At 34.2% G+C, this 26,340-nt stretch overlaps 2 protein-coding genes across 2 annotated transcripts in view; both read left to right on the top strand.

Moving 5' to 3' along the window:
* The window catches only part of LOC130447250 (myelin regulatory factor-like protein), a 107,115-nt gene that overhangs the window by 7,895 nt on the left and 72,880 nt on the right, over positions 1-26,340 (top strand). The window lies entirely within an intron of this gene.
* Positions 18,914-24,194, top strand: LOC130447251 (E3 ubiquitin-protein ligase TRIM37-like). Its single transcript, XM_056783961.1, has 2 exons — positions 18,914-19,366; positions 19,738-24,194. The coding sequence occupies exon 2, from the start codon at positions 19,763-19,765 to the stop codon at positions 22,346-22,348; it is 2,586 nt and encodes an 861-aa protein (XP_056639939.1). The 5' UTR covers positions 18,914-19,366; positions 19,738-19,762; the 3' UTR covers positions 22,349-24,194.

Raw genomic sequence — 26,340 nt, 5'->3', positions numbered from 1 at the left:
GACCACTACCAAAATTAGAGACCTTTTCAGTAGCAGTAGTAACTACCAGACTATCAGCAACAGTATGCTCAACCTGAATATTTTTGTTTTCAGTAAATTAATGAATTAGTTTATAAAAACATGTTTTCAAACTTAAACTTATTACTCTGTGACGAACGATCACATTTTATATGCTGCCTTTTGAGTTAGCTCAGTTAGTATGTATTGCTTATTGTAAATTTTATTGGACTTTCATTAACCAATTAATAAGTTTTTTTTAACAAAAAATAAAACAGCAAAAACATTTATAGAATAATTTTGTGATACAAGGTGACAGGAAATAATTGTTTAAATGTAATTTTCATTAATCGAGGGATCTTTTGACCACCTGTCCATTTATTGGCTACCCCCTATAACACGCGAATAGGCGGAATGGAGGTTTTCCCATAAACAAAACGTTCAAAGGTGCATTTTTCGGTTCAGTGATTTCTCAGGTTATTATATCGATAATAACAGTAATGGGTAATGGGATAAATTAAAATGGGAAAAAGCAATTTGGGGTTGTTGATTAAGCGCAATGGGGTGAATAACAAATTACCGATCGTCAAGTTGAAATAACTGTTTGTATAATGAAGAAGCTTTAGGGTGATTTAGATAAGTATATATCTCGTTTGTGAATATTTAAGTAAATATTCACAACTGGGCTTTTATGTATTCGATTATCAAAGTAAATCTGTCTAACAACGGTGAAAAATAGAGTATACTTAGAAAAAACAAAAGACCTTTATAGTTATTTAGTTATTTTTAGTTAATCAAACTAAAAAGTAAAAAATGATTCTTAATATAAGAATTTACGTTACTGATTTTTATGATGATACATTGAGATTTACCTAAAATGCTATACCATGTGATGGAATTTGACCCGAACTGCAGCCGGAACCATGAAATCATGCCCAACAGCTGCACTAGAAGTGATTTCAAATCTCTATTTCTCCACCTAGTACTGGAAAGCGCGACAGAAAAAACATCACTTAGAATGTTCAGAGTCGGAATCACCAAGAAAAACTGTCCCTAAATAATGACCAAACCTGGGACATGTCTCAGGATGGTGGATCAAGAAGGTTCAGCTTCAACTATAACCAGAGAAGATCTGATGAATGTATCAACCTAAGTAAGAACAATCTACGAATACTAACAGTCCCATCCGAGCACCTAAAGACGCTAGACTCAGCAGATAATATGTACAGATTTTGTTTCAGAGGACAAAACTTCTATCCACATTCTCTCGAAGTGTGAAACACTTAGGAACTCCAGAGTACTGCACCTGGAAGCATATGAAATAGAAGACGAAGATCTCTGGAAGCTATAGCCATCCCAAATTTTGGACCATCTAAAAAGAGTGGGATTAACAGATCAGCTGTAAACACTGGGTTCCCCAGTATCGCAGCAAGAGAGGGAGACACAATCGATCCTTTGGGTCGCAGTGTATATGATATTTTAGTTTGAATAGCATATTTCTGCGTATATTAATTTCCTACTAATATTAATTTATTCAATCGGCATATTGGCAGAAAAGAATATTTTGAAAAATTTATTTCTATTTTGCTATTTTTATTATAGAATATATATATATATATATATATATATATATATATATATGCACTCCCAGAAGCTTATTTTTGAGTTGAGAAAATAAGAAAAAGTCACAGGAAACCAAATATCATGAATACGGTAGCTGGGCGATAAATTTCTCTTCGGGTTTGGACAAAAAATCATTCATGATATTGAAATATGAGCGCACAAATCTATGAATTGTTCGCCCATAAATATGGTCTTTTATAACGAATTACTTCAATTAGATTACTCAAAACGCCAAGTAGTACTTCCTTATTGACCGTTACACCCTCAGGAACAAATGCATGATGAAGCACACCACGTTATTCTAAGAAAACAATGAGCATCTCGATTTTCGATTACTGGGCAGTTTCGGCGTCATATTCCTTAACCCACGTTTTGTCACCAGTAATAATGCATTTGAAGAATATAGCATTCTCAGATACTTTGTCAAGTATATTTTTTAAGACGTCTACTCGACATTTTTTGTTGAATAATATAATCAGGTCTTTTGGTACGAATCTAGGATTGACATGTTTTATACCCAAAACATTAACCAAAATATCTGAAAAAGTTGTTGATATAATAAATAAAGCAACTGTAAATTATCACTTTATTGCTGCGAATTTACCTCGTAGGCGTTTATTGAACAAAAAGTTGTCCCGTTGTAGAAGAATTCTAAAATTCGGGAAGGTGCGGCACATTTGATATACGCTTGATATACTTGGAATTCGTTTGATGTTGTTTACATTGTTTCTTTTGAAGACTGTCTGACGGTTTATATATACTCGTATATTGATTGAATATAGGTATTTTTTATATGAGTGTTAAAAGTGATCTATTTTGTGAGCGAAATAGTATATGAAATGAGCGGAGCGACTTGAATAATCTAGCGAACGAAATAAAATCACTTTTAACACAAATGTCATACAACGTTTTTTGTATAACTGCCTATTTTGATAATAAAACAGGCGAATTTAGAATGACATTAAACTTCAAAATGCATTTTAATACTCAAATAATCAAGACACACCGCGTGTTAAATATATTTTTAAGACGCTTCCACGTAAACAGTCACTTTTAACACTGTTCCTGTCGTTGACACTTTTGATGGCAGAAAAGCATCGTTAACAGAGTAAATTTAAAATTGATCTAAATTCAACAATACATTAGAACAATTGTTTGGTAATCCAAATAATGAAGTCCTAGATTTGGACAAGATTTACATTGTTACGAACTTGCCATCCGCTGTATCCTTGAGAAGTGCTACGAATATAACATAAAAGTGCATCAAATCTTCATAGACTACCGGAAAGCTTACGACAGCATAAAAAGAAGCTGATGTGCCAAACAAGCTAATAAGACTGGTAGTCATGACCCCATGCAACACCAACTGCAAGGTGAATGTAGCCGGCAGATGATCACGTCGTTTCAACGTCAGAAGAACTCTGAAGCAAGGATATGCTTTCTCTTATATTCTGTTCAATACACCATTGGAAAGAATATTGTGGAGGTTGCAGGCCAACCCGGAAGGGAAACTACACATCCGACAGAAGGTCGCCTACGATACTCAATGAAATTCCAATAGAGCAGGTCTCAGTGTGAACGAAACTATAACGAAGTACATGATCATGTCGTGCAGCCAAGACCACGCAGACATGGCAGCGCTTACGGTAGATAACCACACCTTCGAGCGTGTTGACAACTTCAAATACCTTGGCCCTCTCATAACTGAAAACAACGAGACTTCACTGGAGATACAAGAGAGATTGAAAGCTGAATACAAGGCGTGTCTTAAAGTGTCCAAAAGATTCAGAAATCCTGCCTACTCAGCAGGCGCACAGAAGAGATGATTTACTGTACATTACTAAGGCCAGTTGTCATGTATGCTTTTGAATCCTGGGCAATGACTGCAAGAGACGAACATAGACTCAACTCGTGAGAGAGAAAAGCATTTATGGCCCAATCCAAGACCATGGCATCCGTACTAACGCTGAGACTTAGGCCCTGTATGGAGAGTCCAAACTGGTAGCATAGATTAAGAGTGCGAGACAAAGATGACTTGGTCATGTCGAACGAAGGCCGCAGACTACCACGACCACGCATAAGATAGCAGGACAACGTAGAACAGAACCTAAAACAACTAGGCGCTCGAAACTGGTGGAGGAAAAAAAACATCTAGAAGAATGAAGAACCGTTGTCCGATAGACCAAGGACTGTTGCGCCAATTGGTATTATTATTCGTTCGGTATTGTTATCGTACTCCAATTGGTGTTCATAGTCACGTGAAAATGAGAAAGGAAAAAAGTAGTTTATCCATGACCGTTTTATAATGTACACATCTGCTTGCTCGACGATTAATGAATCCATTGTATATACAGTCCCTGGCCAAATTATTAGACGCACTGTAGTTTTTAAATAATTTTATGTTTGTTAAGAGTTTTTATGCAGCAATTGTATATTTAAACTACAATATTATTAATTTTTATTTGGAAGATTAACATATGTCAACACTGTGTTCACAATGTGGCACATGAACGTAAACAAGTACAAACCTGTATTAGTCGCGATCAGAATCTCGTCAGGTACGGGCGTATTTCTGTGGCTTTATGGACTGCGATTGTCTGTTTAACAGTTTAATACTATTCAGTTATTTGTTTATTTTGTTTGTAGTATTTGAAAAAATAATTCGACTTTTTCATTATGGGTAGATCTTTCACCACGTAAAAAAGTTGAAGTGAAGGCCCTTGTGAATGCGAAAACATTTACAAACCGCGAAATTTCACGAAGATTTCTGAAGCTAGTGTACGACGCATAAAAAAGAAAATTTAGTCAGGAGAGGAATTAAGCCCAAAAAGAAAGAAAAGATGCGGTAGAAAACCAATTTTCACTCCACGCTCAAAGAAAAAGAAAATTTGTCTAGAAAACAGATTTGTTACCACAAAAATGATAAAATCACAACTCCAGGAGGCTAGATTTTAAAGCCTATCGCCCCGCCAGGAAGCCGAAGTTAACAGCTGCAATGAAAGCAAAGCGTCTGAAGTGGGCCAAACAATGGAAATACAAAGATGTGGACTCCTGGAGATCGATAAGATATTGAAATTTAATCAAAAATTCACACATTCATATCATTTTCAATTAAATAGAGCAAAGAAACATATACGTTTGTATACTTTTTTATATATTCTATTTTTGACAGGTCTGTTTCAGTGACGAAAGCACATTTGAAATTTTGCAGAATAAAGCTCTGTATGTGCGTCGTCGTTGTGGAGAAAAGTTTCATCCTGACTGTGTCGTTCCAACAGTTAAACATCCCACCAAAGTGATAATTTGGTCAGTCATCAGCAGGAAGGGTACTGGACGTCTGTACGTCGTAAGAGGAATAATGAGACATGATCAATACAAAGTATTACAAACTTGATTCCGCAGCTCAGAGAATGGTTTCCAACTATTCACTTTCATGCAAGATGGAGCTCCCTGCCACACTGCTCGGTTTGTTAAAGCTTTTTTGGCAGTAGAAAATATCCCTCTGTTGGATTGGCCGAGTAATAGTCCCGATACGAATCCGATTGAAAATGTGTGAGGGCTAATAAAAAGAGAAGTAGCTAAGGATATGATTAGCAACAAAACCTAGCTTTTAGAAAAGATTATTCGTGTGGAATCATCATCCTCAAATACAGGAGACAGTACAGTCTTGCATTGATAGCATGCCGCGCAGAATTAAAGCTTTGACAGCGGCTAAAGATGGATCAACTAAATATTGATTTTTACTTACATTATTTTCACTTTTCTGTAAAATTTAATAAACATTTAATTTTCTAAATTAATGTTGTTTTATTTATGTTAAATTGATTGGTCATTTATTAGATAATATAAAAATAAGAAACAATGCAATTTAAATCAATAAAACGGTACAATCTTGCAGTGCATCTAATAATTTGACCATTTGGGCAGGGGCGTTTTCCTGCAAAAACAAAACATCTTTGGATAGCTTTCGGCGTCTTTTCTCTTTTTTTCCCGTAGAGTGGTCAGTAATGTCGAATAGTAATCTCCAGTCATTGTTCTACCATTATCCAAAAAATCAATCATGATTACTTCATGGCAATCCCAAAAAACTGAGACAAGAACTTTTCCAGCAGATTTTTGGATACGAAACTTCTTAGGTCTTGGAGAACCAGAGTGTCGCCATTCCATCGATTGTTGTTTTGTTTCTGGATCATAGAAATGTACCCAAGTCTCATCCATAATAACATAATTCGGTTTAAGAAGTCTACATCGTTTTCAAATCGAGCACAGATCGAACGCGATGCTTCTACCCTTGTACGCTTTTGGTCAACATTCAAACATTTGGGGATCTATTTTGCTGCAACTTTTCTCATATCCAAATTAACGTGAACTATATGATGAACGCGTTCGTATGAAATATTCAGTGCTTCAGATATCCGTCTTGGCCCAATTCCACGGTCTGATAAAATCATGTCATGAACTGTATCGATACTTTCGGGGACTGACACGGAAACTGGTCTTCCCGATCGGTCATCATCTTCAATGGAAAATTTACCTCTATTGAAGCTTGCAGTCCAATTTTTCACGGTCGCATACGAAGGACATTGATCACCAAGGGTATTAAGCATATTTTCGTAAATATGCTTACCTCTTAACCCTTTTAAATACAGGTACTTCATGATGGATCGATACTCCAATTTTTCGATTTTCACAATTTCGGTGGACATCTTTTTTCTTTCAATTTATTGCTTAACTCAGGTTTACTTTTTTGACGTCAAACTTTACACTGACACTTCTAATAAGTTATTGTTGGTTGCTATGGTAACACAATATTTTGTTTATGCAAGGAACTGGTCTAGGCTAACTAGATATCAATACATCCTCGTAAATATCATCTTTTTGTAACATTAGATACCCATTTTTTTTTTTAAATAAAACATAGATTCTTCTGTTGATAATTATGGAGATATACAATTATTATAATTTTCGATAACTATGTACTATGTTTAAATGAACATTGATATTTTGTATGGAGTATTTGTTAGAATGAAATAGTATTTCTAAGAATGTATCAAAATTTTCTGACAAAAAATATTTAGTAGCCGTGGTCAAAGAATAGTATTCTACTTGATAATAATGAATTATTATTTACTCAGTAATTTGTGCCACTCGCTAGGGCTCATGGCAGAAAACTTCACTTTGTAAATAACATTATACACTCGACAATAATATACTATCATACAGGGTGTTTTAAAAACAGGTGATCCCGTTTCTAGGATAGATAGAAAATTTTTTTAAAAATCTTGCCGCAACTACCGGGAACATTGTATTGAAATTTTTTACGAATATGTTTTGGAAACCGATACATCCAATGAATTTATTATTTGTTTTTATGTCTGATTCTCATAGAGGGTGTAGAACGGTTCGTACCAAGTAGGATTGGACATAACTTTCAATATTATATTTCAAGTGAACTTAAACATCATTTAATTTTACAACAAAAAGGTACTCTTGCTAAAACTCAATACTCTGTACCATTTTTGGAATATTATGATTTGAAAATACCGATAACCGATGCTGGTATAAAGTATTGATAAATATATCAATTAAACAAAAAATCACAAGATGAAAATTGAAAAAAAGGATAATAACATAAAATAGAATTAAATTAGAGTAGGTGTTTAAAATGTTAAACACCTTGTATTAATTTTCTTTTATTTATATTTATTATTTAGGTTTTTGATAACATTAAGGTTTTCGAAAACTGTATTTTTTAATATGTAAAATATTACACGAATTTGAAACTTTGATATTAATAATTAAAAGTCAAAATAATATCGATATCATTTCACAAATCTCTCATAGCTAATTATCTACCAGACTATACAGTAATCCCGGCTAAATATGTTGATAAATCCTTAAGCTAGACATTTCTTGCAAATAACTCTCAACATGTTTGTTGTAAATATTTAACTAATTTTTTTTCGGTTCGCCGTTACTTGGTACAACCCACACGCCATCAAACAAAGAGATCAACGGTTGTTTCAATAAAATATGGTAATGAGGGGTGTAACGATGATGACTCGATAACCTTCATTAAAACAACTTGAATCAAGTTTTATTAAAAATCAGAAAAGTTCACTTGTTATATGTGCAAATATTGAGTTTCCTTACGATAGACAAATATCTAAAGTGAGATTCAGGATTAAGGAAGAGAAAAGAATCTGCTACTGCAATTATCTTTTCGTATTTCCAGCGATCAGTGGCGTGGATTAAATCAAAAAGTAGGTTCAAATATAACGAGGATGGTACCAGAAGTACCTGGCCCAACAAAGAGAACATGAAAAATTTGTATAAAAGTATATTTATTTTTCAACGTAATTTCATTTTAGCTCCATACACTATTGTGGGCATTGTCTTGAAGAAGCAAAACTTTCTTCTTAAGCAAATGCGGCCGTTTTTGCTTGATTTCTTCGCTCAAACGTTGCAATAAGTTCGCATATTACTCGCCGTTGATAGTTTCTCCTTTTAAAAGTCAATTATACGCAATGACCGTGCCAGCAGATGGAACGGTCTTTGCCTTTTTTGGAGCCGGTTCTATCTTTTCATTCCATAGTTTTGAATATTCTTTTGTTTCGGCTGTGAAGTGATGGACCCACGTTTTATCCATGGTCCTGAAACGGCGCAAAAAGTCGGCTTTATTTCTGTGAAACACTCGATACAAACATCTTCACGATACTGTTTTTATTACATTGTAAGCAAACGCGGCACCCATCTTGCGCACAACTTTCTCATGTCCAAATTTTCAGTTAATTTGCGATGTCCCGCACTTTCTAAATGCGTACTATATCTGATAGCTCGCACACTTTCAGTCAACGATCATCTAGTACCGCTTTGTGGATTTTCTTCAACAATTCTGGAGTCGTCACCTCATTTAGTCGATGCTAGTCATCGAAGGCCGTACGGCATCGTTTAAACTCTTGTACCCAATATTTTACTTTTGATAACGAAGGACCAGTCTCACACAGAGTAGAACCTAGTTTAGCTTTTATATTGGTTGGGCTAAGACCTTTCAAATAAAAATATTGCATCACTTAACGATGACCAATTTTTTCTATGTTTACAAATTCACTAAAAACGTTCCCTTTTAATGCAAACAAATACTAAACAATGTGGCGTGTTTAAACTTGACACATTTGCTATACAGGGTGTTTCAAAACATTCGCATGCGAGTTATATCACTGCATTAAACGAAAAAAAATCAATTAAAAATCACCACCAATCACATGTCTATAATGCATAGAATTATCGCAAATTAACAATAAGGTTTAGCCAATCAAAGCTTGTGGAACGTTTAAGTTGCTCCCTATCGAGTGGTCGAGAGAGCCATAAAATAATTTAGCTGCTGCCTCATTTTTCAATTTACTTTTGTTTCTAGAACGTACTCGAAGGTTTTCCGGCGTTTATTATTATCGATCGTTGAATTTTTTGGCGTTTTTAGAGGGTAAAATGCTTCTTATTTATTTTAATTGCGATCGATAATAATATGCACCTGAAAACCTTAAATTATTATGGTTGAAGCTTATTTAAAGTCACACTGGATCGTTTATCTGAAAAAGAACGAATTGATATTTCAATGATATAAGGATAAGGTGATAGGCGTATGAATTTTCCCATAGCTTTTGCCTCTGAATCTCTCAGTAACTACTTGATCGTGTACAATATGAATATTTCGTTCCAACATTTTAAAGTTCAAGTAATGAACAAAAAGTTTTACGTTACAGCAACAGAGTGTACTTGTCCAGTAGTAATTCGAGATGTTTAAATTAATTTGGAAACATATGGATCCGTGCATTTCAACACATATTTTAGATCGTGCTTTATCAGTTATTTAGTCAGTAGTTGAGATGAAAGTAAATTTCAACAACAATTTCCGACCTCGTCGCTACAAAATCGTTCAACATTATGAAAGACGTACCAGAAATTATTAAAAACGGGCTTTGTTGCTGACGCGCCGTGTTTTGTACAACCGGTATCTGTAATAACTAACAAAAATATGGAAAACAGTTGCGCTGGCGTTAGTTGAGCAACCGAATCAATCTGCAGTGCAGCTATCGGGAGAACTCCATCTCCAATAGTTCATTGCGACGAATGGTGACACGCATGCACTATCGAGTTTACCGTCCGCGTCTCCTCTACGCATTTCTCGAGGATGATTTCGATCGTAGATTGGAATTTTGCAAGTGGTACCTCGGATGCAGTCAGGATGATCAGCAGCTCCAGCATTCCATGTTGTGGATGGATGAAGCAACTTTCAAGCTGAACGGTACTGCCAATCGGCATAACTGCGTGTACTGGAACGACCAGAATCCTAACGTCTCCATTGTAGAAGAATCAAACCTGCCTGGGGTGTGTGTGTGTGGGTAGGTATCCATGTGGGAGGTTTCGCGGATCCGTACTTTCTTAAGGGTCATGTGTCTAGCCAAAGTTATTTGAAAATACTGTAAGATTTAAGTGGGCAAATAGACAACGATCCAACACTCTCGAACATCAGTCATTTCATGTAAGATGGAGTTTCGTGGCACTAAGCGTTATGTGTACAGAGTACCTCAATGTTTATTTTGGAGAATGGATAAGCAGATAAAGATTCGTTGAGTGGCCCGCACGGTTATGTGACCTGACACCCTGGATTACTTCCTGTAGGGCCTTCTCATGGACCTCGCACCCAAACTGCAATTGAAGGATTATTTTAAAATCTTCGTGGATAGCCGAATTTTCATCTCCAATTTATTTTGACGCTCCATTTTTTCTTCTTAATGCAAATTTGCAGTCTGACTTATACCGACCTATGTATTTGTAAGAATTTTAAATTTTGAGGCTTTTTGTTTCTTACGTACAATCACAAAATTTCTTTTTGTGTCAATTAAAAATAAAGATGATATTTCATTATTTACCCATTAGGCCTTTATTTTTATTCACCAATTAATACTTATTAGAGAAATTTTATAGGTAATAGGTATATCTCATGCAAGTAATAAAAAAAATGATTTCTTTTCCCAATAAATATGTATGTTAATTAGTAGAAACTGAAAATAATATAGCGAATCATTATTATATCCAGTAATACGGTTCAAATAAATAATAAGGTTTTTTGTACATACTTAGATTACGTAAATCGATTTTTTTAATGGAGATAATTATTAAGAAGCTGCTGCTTACGTAATTTATTAACATAGTATTGTTATATTATAGACGTTAGAACGTTGATATAAAAAGATAGTGACCCAAATAAAAAAATGTGTAAAGAAAAAAAAACTAATAATAAAAAACAGTATGAACAAACATTGTCAGTCCATAAAAACATTCGAATACGTTTGTGACCGTGAGATCTTAGTACGTATAATGTTCATTTTTGAAAACAATGCAAAACACATCACACATTTTCTTTTATGCCGTGTCTTTTTACAAATCAAAAAATAAGTTATGGCGCTTCTATATGTATACTTAGGAAGCTTTGTTTTTTATATTATTTAATAGAGATTGTTTTTTTGCTTACTGGGATTTAAGTTTTTCCTATTATTTGGACCCAAAAATGTTGCAATTAGGTCCGAAAGCACTACCATAGAAAATGTTCCAAATATTATTAAATTTCCGCGAAAGAAATGAGGATCAATAAATATTTTCCTTACGAATTCTACCCAAACATTAATTTGATCCGGCTGGGTTTTTTGTCTAAATCAAATGGGGATTTTCCCGAGCTCAGTAGCGACAATTGTGTCGATTTAATGTAACACTTGAAGAAAACATTCCCTCATCTAAAAATGTCATCTCCCGAGAAATCATGAACAAGTTGAACTTTGCAGTTTTTCTTTCTTTAAAAACTTTACTACAAACTTTATATTTTTTTGTGAGGCAATATCTATTGTAGTTGCGTTAGTGTTGTCTTCTAATGATAAAAAACATCTAACTTTGCGTTTTTGCTTATTCTTGGTCTTTTTGAGCATCCCTCACTTTTCTCTTTTCATTCAATTTTGCAACAATTCTGCTTACTGTGCTTCTAGCGATTTGAGGTCTTCCAATATGAGTTTCCTGAATAAAGCACATGCTTTTTCATGATTTCAAAGTTTATCGCCCTAACCCACTTTTATTAGAATTTCTACCCTTTCTCTTTCGGAGCCATAATAATAAAAATTGGTATGACGCTAATGGTAAAGACCGTATGACATTATGTAGTTTTCTATACAGTTGTTAGTATAGACAAAAACTGTACAGTTTTCTGTACCGGAAACTTTACGTCTATTATATTTTCTATGACACTATGAAGTTTTCCATATTGGAATTTACAAGAACAACGCCTCTTATTGGATCCGTGTGACGGATTTCTACCACGAATATTTTGCGAAAAAGTGTCAATAAAGGAGACATATAATGACATTATAATAGGCTACATAATTTTACTACCAAAAATTGGAGTTTAATTGGATAAAACATTTTTAAACATATTTCACGATTCTGATCAGAGCCCCAAAATCTTCTCAAATTTTATTTAATTATTGCAAAGGACACTTAATGAGTAATCTATTGACAAAATATTGTGATGTAATTATTTTTTATAACGTCAAAAAAAATTCATCAAGTTTACGTTTCAGCGCTGATGCGCATCGTTCATTTTGATATCAAAGCCCCAATTTTTTTCCATGCTACATGGTGGATGCTTTTATTAAAGGAATTGGAAAATGGAATCTTAGAAATCATCTATTCCCAATTCTACTTCCTTCTCATTGGATGTTACTGATGATGTTACTTTTACCTCAATATTACTTTGAAAGGATAATAGCCCATGTTCAATAAACGGCAGATATCTTAAATTTAGAAGTAATACATTTTAATTATCCCATTTACAATGGAATTCTTGAGTGTATATAGTATTTAGCCTGAATAAATACCGCCAATACTTAAAATACATCATTCATTCGTGTACGGATGAAATATCAACAAATGCTTATGCTGTGATGAACAAAATAAAGAAATAAAATGTTTCTTGTAACAGGTATAGTCACTATGTAGGTGCAAAGAGCAAAGACGTGACGTTGTGTACACATATATGTGAATTATATGATAATTAAGATAGAGAGAGAGAGAGAGAGAAATGCTTTATTGTCAAAAAATTATTACAATTTGTAGACAAAAGCTTGTAAAAACTAAAAAACAAACATAAAAACTAAACAAATATACAAATATAATAAAAATTCAATATACAGAAGAAAACCACAATGAGTAACTAAATTTATGTTCCTTATTAAGTGTCCTTTGCAATATTTAAATAAAATTATAAAAAAATTTGGGACTTCGGTTCAGAATCGTAAAATTTGTTCAAAAACGCGTGTTTAAAAATGTTTTTTTACGTCCGTTATAATATTCACGTTTTTTCTTTTTCATTCAGTTGTATTCATAAAGAATGTAATTTCTGGATCGGTCAAAAGGGCGAAAAAAAGTACCGTAGCGGTTCATTTTTTAACGCAATTATAAAATTGTTTTATAAAAATCGTGGGCTGTTGCTGCTGCTTTCTTTCTCGTGTCAACTCTTTTCTCCGATAAACTAACACACACTAAGAAAATATGTTTAGTGTCTAATTAAAAAGTCTGTCCTATTATTATTAGTGACGGAGACTAATAGCGAAGAAAGTTTAAACTGCACACCAGAAGATGTTGAAGCGACTATGAATCTTCTCTTAGAGAAATCCATGGAACAGTATTTAAAGGAATATGATTCTTTTATCGAGTATCGACGTACTAATAAAAGGCATAAACTGCTTCACAGAAAAAGTGTTACCAGCTTACTTTTAAATTAAATCCAAAATTTGGAAGTCTTCAACACTTCACTCATTCAAAACTGAGAGGCACCTTAATGGTAAATAACTACATCATACATCAGTAAACTCTAGAAACTCATTGCATATTTGAAAAATAAATCAGTTGGCTATAGACCCAAGAAATCTATAACATTTACCCGTGAAGAAATTAATAAGTTTCTGTTGCAAGCTCCAGACGATCATTTCTCATGCACAAGGGATGACAGCAAAAAATTTTAATGTAAGCTTAGATATTATTTGTAACATCAACAACAAATTATATAAAATGGAGTGTAACAATATTAATAATATCGGAAATGTTTTAATTACAAAAACTCATGTTCAATGTCGATTTACTGTTATTGGTGAATTATCTGACAATATATTAAACTTGGTAAACATTTATAAAAAATATAAAAACCAACGGCTAATGTGACAGTTCTGTGAGCGTTTTTTCTTTTTACGAGGGGCAGGTTGCTGGCCTCACTCCTTAACCCTCCTCCTTTATCCGGGCTTGGGACCGGCAGTGATAGTCAATGGGCTACTCAATCCACCCATCAACCACCCTAGGCGGATAGTAGAGCTGGCCAACAAAAGAACAAACCTACTAAGTATATATGCACCGGATGTAAGCAAACCGAAAGAAGAAAGGGAAACTTTTTTTGATGCTTTGCAAGCTATGTTAGACAAAATACCCAGTAAAGACAAAGTGTTTATTATGGGCGACTTTAACTCAAGAATTGGAAACACAGTTATCCCAGGAATCATGCATAGTTTCAACGAAGAAGCAGTGAATGATAACGGAGATATATTGATAGATGTATGCGCCCTCAACGAATTACGTATCAACAACACATATTTTGATCATAAGGAACAACAAAAGTACACCTTCGCTAACACGAGAGGCCAAAAATCAACTATTGACTACATAATTACAAACAGGAAAGTCCATCCCTCCTAGATACTTGACGTACGGGTATTAACATCGGCAAATATCGGTACACAACACGGTTTAGTATTGTGTAAATACCGCGTATCCCACATAATAAAGAAAAGAAAAACACCCAACTACGTATCGAAATTTAATATAAAGTCGCTTAAGGATGAAAGCATTAAATACCTCTATTAAAACAGACTCCGCGAAAAAATTGTCCAAAACCCTATAAAAGAAACCGACAACGTAGAAACCGCCTGGGAGAAACTAAAGAATAACATAAAGAACAGCGCAAATGAATCCCTAGGAGAAAGAACAATAGACACGAATAGAACACACAATAAACCCTGGTTCACTCTAGAAATTAAGGAACTGGCAAATGAAAAAAAGAAAGCATACATAAAATACATTACCAATAGAACACAGGAAGAATACGAAATATATAAAAGAGTGAGAAATAGAACAACCAACACAATAAAAGAACTGAAAAAAACATACTGGGAAAATTTCTCAGTGGAAATGGAACATGATTTGTACGGAGGCCAGAAAAAAATATGGAACATGATACGAAAAAGGAAGAAACCAATCAACGAGGAGGTAGTGATAAATGTTATAAATCAGGAAACATGGGCAGCACATTTTGAGATCCTATATGATAACAACGCAAGCAGGGACGAAGAAGAAGTCGCAAACCCGTCATCCTCAAACGAACAGGAAGAAACCATCACATTAGAAGAAGTACAAACAACCATAAAGAAACTAAAGAATAGAAAATCACCAGGTACAGACAATATCCCAAATGAACTACTGAAGAACCGGGGCCCAGAAATCAAAAGAGAATAAAACTGGACAATAAAATAGAAAGAACTGGAGTAATACCTGAAGAATGGAGAACTAGTATAACTATACCTATATACAAGAAAGGTTTAAAATCAGGTCCGAAGAATTACAGAGGCATAACGCTACTTAGTAGTGTGTTAAAGTTATTTACCAAGATACTTGCAAATAAGATAACTGCTAAAGTAGGCATCTCAGAATAGCAACAAGGCTTCCGCCCAAACAGATCCACTATAGACGCAATATTTATATTACGCCAGTTGATAGAGAAATCCATAGAATACAATAAACCCATGTACACATGTTTCGTAGATCTAAAGCAAGCATTCGATAGAGTAAAACTCAACGATGTAATCCACGGACTAAACCAAAAAGGCGTCAAGAAGCATTATACAAATTTAGTAAGGCAACTTAACATCAACACCAAAACAAGAATAAAAACAGACTGTGGGCTAACAAGAGAACTCAAAGTCTCATCCGGCATAAGACAGGGAGATAGCCTCAACCCATGCCTTTTCAACGTAATAATGGACCAAATAATTGAGAGCGTAAACGAAGTTAATGCAGGATTCGAAATGAATAACCGTCGCCTGAGAATCCTTTGCTACGCAGATGACGCTATACTTACAGCTGAAAATGAAGACGATATACAACGCCTCCTTCATAAATTTAACCTGACGGCACAGAGACTTAACATGCAAATCTCATGCGAGAAAACACAAAGCATGGTAATATCCAAAGACCCAATAAGATGCAAGTTGATAGTAAATGAGCGCATTATAGAGCAAGTAATGAATTTCAACTACTTGGGCGTAGAAACAACGAGCAGCAGAAACATAACGGACGAGGTAGATAAGCAGACAGCAACTAGAATATCGGGAAATTTACGGGACATTATATGGAGAAATAAATATATGAACATAGAAAGTAAGACGCGAATCTACAAGACCTGTATCAGACCCATACTAACCTATGCCGCAGAAACAAGGGCAGACACAACACAAACAAAGAGAAAAATGAGAACAGCAGAGATGAAGATATTACGAACAATAATGGGTACCACACTCCACGATAGAATACCCAACACATATACCTTCAGAGAACTGGGAGTACAAGATGTCGTTAGATGGGTAAGAACAAGACGCCGACAATGGAGAGACCATGTAGAACGAATGGCTCCAGAACGGATTGCCAAATGGGCTAAAACCCAGAAACCAGACACAAGAAGCCCAATCGGTAGGCCCCCAAAACGCTGGTACGATAGCTTGACATCGGCGTCACAAGAGGGCAGATGACAGACCTGATAGGACCTCGTCCTACTACAAGAAGAAAAAAAAATAAAAACCAACGACCCACAAATGTCAAAACAGATAATTTCTTTTTGCAGTATAGAAATGGAAATAGAAAACTCAAGTTGTAGTTATTGATACCTTTTCAAAAATTCCCTCGCTTATCGCAACATATTTGAATTTACCTAATCCAAAAACTACACTGAGCATACATTTCGACGCTCCTCGGCGTCTCTATTAGTGGATTAGCGGGGACATAATTCAACTAAAGAAGAACGGAGGGTGAAAATCCAACACAGTTGCGGAGGGTTACGTAGACGACTCCATCCCGATTGAGGTACCTCCAAAACATGTGATTTAAACGTATCAATCGCTTCTTCAGGTATAGAAAAAAAATCAATGGGTGCCAAACAAGAACTGTACGGCGGATGTTCCATCAATTCAATATTTTGACTGTTCAAAAACGTTTTTGTAAGAATTGACGTGTGAGCACTCGCATCATCGTGGTGAAGAATGATTCCTCTTCTACGACGGGTTTCCGCTTCTGACAAACAAATATTGGTATAACTTTCAGATTGATTTTCTACGGTGCTTTAATGGAACGGGGGGACATTTCCAGTTATTCCGAAGAAACAGGCGACTATCTACGAGTGCCGTTTTTTTCAACCTCCGATAGGCTTTGAATAAAAGACAAGTTCATATAAAACAATAATTTTATTATCAAAAGATTGGTACACTTACGGTTACTTTTCGACATAATCACCGAAGGGATTGAGACACTTGTCATATCTGTGGATAAGCTTTTCAATATCCTCTTCAAAGAAAATTGCCGCTAATGTAGCCTAACTGTGAAACTTCTGGAAATTCCGTAGATAAAGCGGTTTACTTTAACCATTCTGTCAACTCGTCAGGTCATCTGAAACTACAGATTTGCGCCCTTGGTTCCCTTCATCAAGCACTACGGCCATCTTTAATTTTTCGACACCATTCACGCACTATGGCCTTCAGCCAATAGAAAACGAATCACAATTGACAATTCACACTTGGCGGGAACCGAATGACGCCTAATATCAACAATGTCAGAGTGTGTAGAGCACTTCGCAGTCGCCTACAGCGCATGCCCGCGTAGCGTCTGCAGAGAGCGATCAGAGGTTGGAAAACACGGCCCTAGTACTTGGAGGTGCTTCGTGTGCGAACAACTTTTGTTGGATTTGGTTCATCTTCAAAGACCCATACAGTCGATTATTGTTTAATTTCGGGCTCATATGCATAGATTCATGATTCGTCGCGTATCACGATCTTTTAGATGTCTTTTGAAACACCGCGATTGAATTTTTTCAGTATTCCTTTGCACCAATTGACAGGAACATTTTTTGAGACCTTAACAAAATTCATCTTGTAGCGAAGTGCCACCACGATTAAATTTGGACAACCAGCGAAAAACGATAGCGTGAGATGGTGCTGTTGATTTAATCCATGTCGAAAGTCATGGAAAATTATTGCACGGAAATGTTAGCGATTTAATTTTTTTACCAAGATGAATGTTTCGAGTATCTGTAAACAACTTCGGTGTTATTGTATATCACCTTGTGGCTTGACAGCCTTTACCTGTTAAAAGCAGGAAGCAGATCAACAATCTCCTGGCTCTTCCATACTTCTTGTCTGTGTTGCTATATATAAATTTAGATCTGAATTTGCTCTTAAGTTCGTTCTCTTATGATGCCTTCTTCTGACAAATAGATAGCACATACTAGAATAATTTTTCTTCTTGCTATGAGGGTATCCTCTCTATGAATTATTTCAGTCTATTGCTTAAAAATGTTAAAAACTTAGTGAGATAACATTTATTGGAATATATAAACAGCAGAATTAATTTACAAAATAATATGTAGGCTTTTGAGAATAAAATAATAATAATCCCTTTCACTTTAAAACATATTCATATGAGATGTGGTAAGTGGTGACATTAATTATCTTGATGTCTTATCGCATCTCCCTTACCTCATCAAAATTGATTAGATTAGAAAATTTAGAATTCTTATACAAAAAATAAAAGGCATGTTTTAGGTATAACTAAATTTGGAAAATGGATACTAGAATATTGAGGTTTGTTCTTCAAATCGTTAATGACAAGCGTTTACGAAAATATAAACATTTATTGTTTAAAAGATCGCTCATCACCAAGTCACAATTTTGAAAACCCTGTATAAAATATTTTATTAAGTGAAATTGACCAAACAGCTAAGATTCGAGTATATATGAATAATGAATAGTTATACCAAATAAACAGCATACTAACATAGATTTAAAATGTACGGACTTTGAATCCTTGGACTTTCCAAAGTCCAAACATTACACCATGTAAATTTGATAGTGTCAGAGATACTATACACGTGTATTTTGTGTATGAAACTTTCAGAAAATTGAAACACTATTTCAAAGATTGTGAAGTTATATCTGGGAATATAGAAAAAAGTTATTTTCAACATTCATTATGAAAAGTGTTGCAAGTAACCGTACTATTGATGATCCGTTACATTTGTCATCCGATCATCGCCCACGTTTGTCTGGTGTAAAATATAAACCTGGTATTTTGTGTTCTATGCTCGCATTGCCTGTCTTCCTTCTTATTTTGTGTTGTGTATTTGACGTTTCTCAGTGTTTAGTGGATTGAATAAGTAGTTCTAGAGGAATTTGAGTTGTTTTATTTTTTAGTGATTGATAATTTTTTCTTATTGAACATGATGAAGCATTCCAAATAAAAGATGAAATCGATTTACAGTAAATAAAATCAACAGTCCTGTTGTGAATTCCAATCAAAGCAGTTGGAAAACAAGTGACCTGGTATTGAAGAGGTTAGAATATTGATTTTGTCAGTTATTTTTATTAAATTTTGCTTCATTTGGAGTAAATACATAGTTATTTATCGAGATAACGCATCACTTTATGTAATTGGCATGTTTTGTTGTGTAGTATTTGAAATTGTAGCATTGACCTTTATTAAACGGATCTACCTAACTGTAAATTAAGCATATCTAAATGGGTTCTTTGTTAAATTATTTTTTAAGTAACTCACAAGAGACTTAGAATAAACAGGAAATTGAACATGTTTCATTATTTAATATCACTAGTGAAACGTTTCTTTATATGTTAATAAAAGAGGTCAATAAGGGTTAAATTAATATAATATTGTATATTCTTTGTTTATCTGGAACCGTTTTTTCAGGTTTCACACAAATTAAAACATCCAAATGGCAACTAGAAATAAAGTAGGAACAAAACATGATGAACATAGTGTTGAAACTCTTGCAGAAGTTTTTCGGTGCTTTATATGTATGGAAAAATTGAGAGATGCCCATTTATGTCCCCATTGTTCAAAATTATGCTGTTATGTATGCATACGCAGATGGCTTACCGAACAGAGATCACAGTGTCCCCATTGCCGGGCTTCTTTACATTTACATGAACTTGTTAACTGCAGGTGGGTAGAGGAAGTTACTCAACAGCTGGATAGTTTGCAAGCTGTGAGTCTTAATGGAAGTAGAAGTGAGGATAATGATAGGGATAAATGTTCAACACATTTGGAAAAACTTTCAGTATATTGTTGGACATGTCGATGTTGTATTTGTCATCAATGTGCTCTCTGGGGTGGTACTCATTCTGGGCACACTTTTAAACCATTAGATGAAGTATATGAGCAGCACGTCACTCAAATAAAAGATGAAGTTACTCAGTTACGTAGAAGATTAATGGAACTCATTAGTATTGTACAAGAAGTAGAACGAAATGTTGACTCAGTTAGATCTGCTAAAGATGAACGAGTGAGAGAAATTCGCAATGCAGTTAAAGTAATGATAGCACGTTTAGATTCTCAATTAAAAACAAAGTTACTTACTCTTATGGGACAAAAAGATTCACTTACTCAGGAAACTGAACAGTTAGAACATTTACTCCATGAAATTGAGCATCAGTTACATGTATGCTCTAGATCTGAACTGATATCAAAAAGTAGTGAGATATCTAGAATGATCCATGCCATAAGAAAAAAGCCGATGACTAGTTTTGTGACTGCTCCCGTTCCTGCTGATTTCCATAGTGAAATTGTACCAGCATATGATAGTTGTACTTTTGTAATGCACAGTTTTTCTCGTTGGCAGCGGAAAGCCGACCCTATTTACTCAACACCATTGCATTGTAATGGATTATGTTGGAGGTTAAAAGTATACCCGGATGGAAATGGGGTTGTAAGAGGCAACTATTTATCAGTATTTTTGGAACTTAGTGCAGGCTATCCAGAAACTTCAAAATACGAGTACCGTGTTGAAATGGTACACCAAGCTACTAGAGATTCTTCAAAAAATATAGTTAGAGAATTTGCTTCAGATTTTGAAGTAGGAGAATGTTGGGGTTATAATAGATTTTTTCGTCTTGATCTTTTAGCTAGTGAAGGTTATTTAGATCAAGCCAAAGATACACTAGTATTAAGATTTCAAGTAAGAGCTCCGACATTTTATCAGAGATGTAGAGACCAACAATGGTACATAAACCAATTACAAACTGTTCAGCATCAATATATTACTCAAATAAATGAATCGAAAGAAAGATTAGCCACAGAAATTTCCAGAAATGCTGTGGCATCTAGTCTATTGCCAAAGACACAAGGAGATATGTCTAACCTTGCATTAGTAAAAAATATTTATGGTATACCTAGTCCTGATTATATACCTGTAGCTTCAACATCTCACACGGCAGCTGATAAGTCTTTCTCAAGTGAATTGGCTGATTTTGCCAAAAGTTTAACAGCAGCTGGGGCAACAGCTCAAATAAAAACAGATGAATGCCCTTGTTCTTCAAGAGAAAAAGTAGCTAATGATTCAACAAAGAAAATAGATTCTCCTCATCGTCTTGGATTGAGTGCTTCCTTAAGTTCTCCAAATCTTCTAAATACAGCTGTATCATCTTTAATGTTGTCAAGTGGTAGTAGTAGTAGTAGTAGTGTCAGTGATATTAGTGAACCTGAAGCTTTAATTGAAGATTTGGAACATAGAGAAGCAACATCTAATGATGAGAATGATGTAGACATTGAAACAATGTCTGGAGAAAATGATGTAGAATATGCGGAATTTTCTATGGCACAAAGAATGTTAGAAAAGGATCCTAGTTCAGCTAATAGCAGTGTTGTAGGAGCTACAGCACTTTCGCCAACAGAAATAAGTAACTTTGAAGAAAGGTTGAAGTTATTCAGCTTTTTTGAAAATTGTCCCAGGAATAATGGGATACAAGAAGCTACAAACAGTCTATTAGATCTCACTGGTTCAAATTTAGATCTAGCATTGCTAGGTACCATTTCCACTGATTCAATGCAAGCTGATGGAAACGTAACTCCTGAGAATAGAAAAAAACTTAAAAATAGGTTTAGACATCTGGATATCACTGGTCCAAGTCCTAGCAATTCAGTGGGAGTATGGAGTGAAACTGTTCCCCTCACTCAAATAACTAAGGAATCTGTTATGGGCCCATTAGAATCATTTTTACGCTCAATTAATTGTTATCCTGAGCATGATAGGAATAGACCGAAGGAGTCTCCAATGAAAGAAAGGAAGAAACATTCTAACTCTCAACCTAAATTTCCAGTTGTGCCATCAGCATCACCGCCACCGTTGAGTGATAATGCAGAAGGCATTGTAGTTGAACCAACTTCTACAGCCTTTAGCTGGACCCCATCCTTATTGAATCAACGAAGATCAAATAAGTCGCCAAGATTATCTCCTGGTGATTTGGCTAGACCTGAAAAAGAAGCAAGTAAATTTTCGGAAAATCAACCTCGTTCCTCTTAGATGTAGTTAAATTTAAAATCATATTACAAAATTTATATTTATTGATGCTAAAGAACTGTTGATAATTTTTTTTTCTATTTTCTAAAGATACATTCAAATTTTAATAAGATAACTGAGAAAATTCGTCTTAATGAATAGAAAATCTGTGTTAAAATGGAAATAAAAATGTAAATCTGTGACTGTGTGTTTAATTATCAATCATTAATATGTTTATGTGAATTATCATTAAAGGATTTTTAGGAATAAAGTTCATCAGCTCTAATTGAATTTATTCTAAACAATTTCTATTAAACTAATTTGGATGTAGTTTATTCAAGACGTAATCATATTAATTTACCAATGTATAGATTCACAGATACTTTCAATAAACATTTCAAATTCTCTGAAACATATTAAATTTAATATTGTTTGTTGGCTCCTTAGTATTAGTTTCTTATTGATTCCTTCAATAATTTACATATCTTTAGTAACCGACCAAAAACTTTAGTGTTTGCTTTTTCTATATACATGTCGACTCATGTGTCGTGGTATTTCCTATATACAGGGTGAGTCGGGAGGAGTGTTATATACACGTGAAAATGATGTAAAAAAACTCATAATGTTCTTAACCGATTTTCATTTGTTTTCAAGTTATAGCATATTAACAAATAAACAAATTATCACATAAAAATTTTCTTAATCATAGCGTTCTTTCAATAAATGTTCAAAAATATCGCCATTGACTTCGAAAAAGAAAGAAAAAAATTTAAATATGTAACATGAAAAAAAACACACTTTTCTGTCAATGAATAAGTAATGAACTAAACTTCATTATTATGGTGTTTTATATTACGTACAAGAGCAGAGCCGTATAGCCCAAATATAACGATTGGGGTCAATTCACCTCCATACCAAGTTGATCCCTGTAGTTATAGGTTGAGCCCAAAAATTTCGAAAAAAAATTTATTTGCAATCATTTAATATTAAAATAACAAATTTGGTACACTGTATGAGACTGTAGGGCTTTAAGTGATTGTGAATAGAAGAGGATCGAACTATTCTAGGGGACTAATTAAGAGTGACCCAACCTTAAAATTTCGCAAAAGTTTGTTATCAGTTGATTTAAAAATAGTTATTTATGTAACAAGTGTCTAAAGTAGACACGACAAATGCGACAATCACATAAGTCGAAAAAAGGGCTTATACATACATACGAATTGCATACAATATTTTTTCTACTAGCGAAAATTCTATCAAAATACAAAAGTTAATGGTAATTTTATTCACACACTAGTGCGTAAAGTGAGTTTAATTTGTCGTAAGAAGGAACTATAACGTTGTTATTGGTTTTTCCTAAAAGATATAATATTTTTATTAATATTTTGAACATTTTAATCAAGATTAGAACAAATTAACAAAACAACAGACGAATTCAATTAGTAACAATACTAATATTAAAAGTGCACTTTGTGCAGATATTAAATTTGTCAACTCTTCTTTTTGGCATGCATAAATGCCACCTAAAAATAATTCTTACTAAATAAGTAGAAAAAAATTAGAATGAGCGCGACTTGAACCTAAGTCCTCCCGCATGTGATCCTTATACTCTAGCCACTACGCTACGGAGACCTTAATAATAATTTTCTGGCACTACTGCTTAAGGTGGGGGTTGGGTTTTAAAACATTTTTTCGCATTTTTTTTTTAATGAATATGTCGAGAATATTGTGAACAAATTTTAAGTCAATCCTAGTAAAACTAATGGAGTTGCAAAATCAACAGGTGATCAAGAAGAATTTGTAAATTAATCGCGATTTTTTCAGCTAAAATCGTGTTTTTCACCTCCAAGTGCTGCAAAAAATAGAAAAAAAAAACTTTTCCTTATTACGTCGAAAAATACATCACCTTTATAATGGATATCAATTTTTTGTTTCAAATGATCTGCAAAACCACTTTTTTCAAGGCGCCTATGGAGAATCGCCGTCATCGGCTTATTTATCAATATTTTTCATTGAAAATTTTTTCTGAACAGTTGTACAATAATATGTAATAAAATTATATTACTCAGGTCGTCGCAAAAAAATCATACTTTTAAAAATATGTCTATCTTATGCGAGAAAGTCAGCGGTAGTCGACAAACAGTGTTAGGGTGTAGTCGTGTGATATGAAATGGATATAAATTCGACACTGTTGGCGGCGCTTGTGTTACTTGAAAAGGAGACACAAGACGACCGCATAGGAAGACAACTCATAGCAACAAGGCATCGATTATTTATGAAGAGGAAGAAAGAAGGGTGCTTCCAGAAGTGAAGCACAAAAAAGGTTTCAATTTTTTCCTAACCTCAAAATTTCTATGATAAAATGGGTTTGAACACTTCAAAATATTTTGAATCGCGAATAACTCGAAAACTACGTAGAATGCGAAAAAAAGTGCCAGAGCTAAAACTGTAGAGCACAAAATGAGCACATAAATTTTTGTGAAAGAGAAACCATTAAGAAGTCTGTGAATATTGAAATAATTACGAGGATATATTGAAAAATTCTTAACCTACTATAGAATCAAACAAAATTTCATTGTCAAAATATTTTACTACTCAACATATTCTCCTCTTAATTGGATATATTTATATATATATACCTTTAAAAAAAATGTTTCTTCTGGCTCTGCAAACCAAACCTCTACAGCTTTTATTACCTCCTCGTTGGAAGAAAATTTACAACCTTTTAAACTTTTATTCAATTGAGGAAAGAGATGATGGTCGGATGGAGCCAAATCTGGTGAATAAGGGGGGTGTTCTAGTAATTCAAACTCTAAATCACAAATTTGTTGCATGGCAACATGAGATTTGTGTGCAGGGGCGTTGTCCTGTAAAAACAAAACACCTTTGGATAGCTTTCCGCGTCTTTTCTTTTCAATTCTTTCCCGTAGAGGTCAGTAATGTCGAATAGTAATATCAAGTTATTGTTCTACCATTATCCAAAAAATCAATCATGATTATTCCATGGCAATCCCAAAAAACTGAAGCAAGAACTTTTCCAGCAGATTTTTGGACACGAAACTTCTTAGGTCTTGGAGAACCAGAGTGTCGCTATTCCATCGATTGTTGTTTTGTATCTGGATCATAGAAATGTACCCAAGTCTCATCCATAGTAACAATTCGGTTTAAGAAGTCGCACAGATCGAACGCGATGCTTCTACCCTTGTACGCTTTTGGTCAACATTCAAACATTTGGGGATCTATTTTGCTGCAACTTTTCTCATGTCCAAATTAACGTGAACTATATGATGAACGCTTTCGTGTCAACTGTGTTTATGGAAAACGTGAAATAAAGTTAGCGTTATGGCACTTTTTTACTTTTTTTCACTCTAACCATAAACAACCGCTTTCAGGGCTACAAACCGGTGCATATTTTTGAAAGATGTTCCATAAACGATATTAATTTTTTTATAATTCCCGAAATTATATCAACATTCTATTTATACATTTCAGTATTGCTGCTTATTAATTATAATAATTATAATATTAAATAGTTACAATTACCATAAATCTTAATTTACCAGTAACCATTAAAAATACATTAAAATAACGAAAGGAAAGTTATTGTGCTATTGCAATTAAGCTCAGAATCGTGGGAGTGAAAGACCAAAAGGAAGGTAATCGAAATCTTGCATTTTCTTACCCCTTCACACCCTCGAATGAATATTGATCAAACGAAGTTGTCATCGAGATTTTGATTTGTAAACACGCGATCTTCAAATTACGCCTTAACGATTTGACTGTTCGTGAAAAGGAAGATTTATCGGGACGTTTATAGTTTTTTATGAGGCATAAATGGATGATCATTCGGTAAACAGAACGGAAAAGGCAATATTTCTATAGACAATTTTGTTTTATTATTTGCGCTTTCAACAATATTTTCAGTGGACAAATTATAACACCGATTATCGGTACATTATCTCAATATAAACGATAAATAAAATTTAAATATGAAAAAAAAAAACGATATTATTTTA

Source organism: Diorhabda sublineata, chromosome 8 (assembly GCF_026230105.1).
Source record: "Diorhabda sublineata isolate icDioSubl1.1 chromosome 8, icDioSubl1.1, whole genome shotgun sequence".
NCBI classification, from domain to species: domain Eukaryota; kingdom Metazoa; phylum Arthropoda; class Insecta; order Coleoptera; family Chrysomelidae; genus Diorhabda; species Diorhabda sublineata.
The sequence above is the reverse complement of the archived record's forward strand: the minus strand, read 5'-3'. Positions and strand labels throughout refer to the sequence as shown.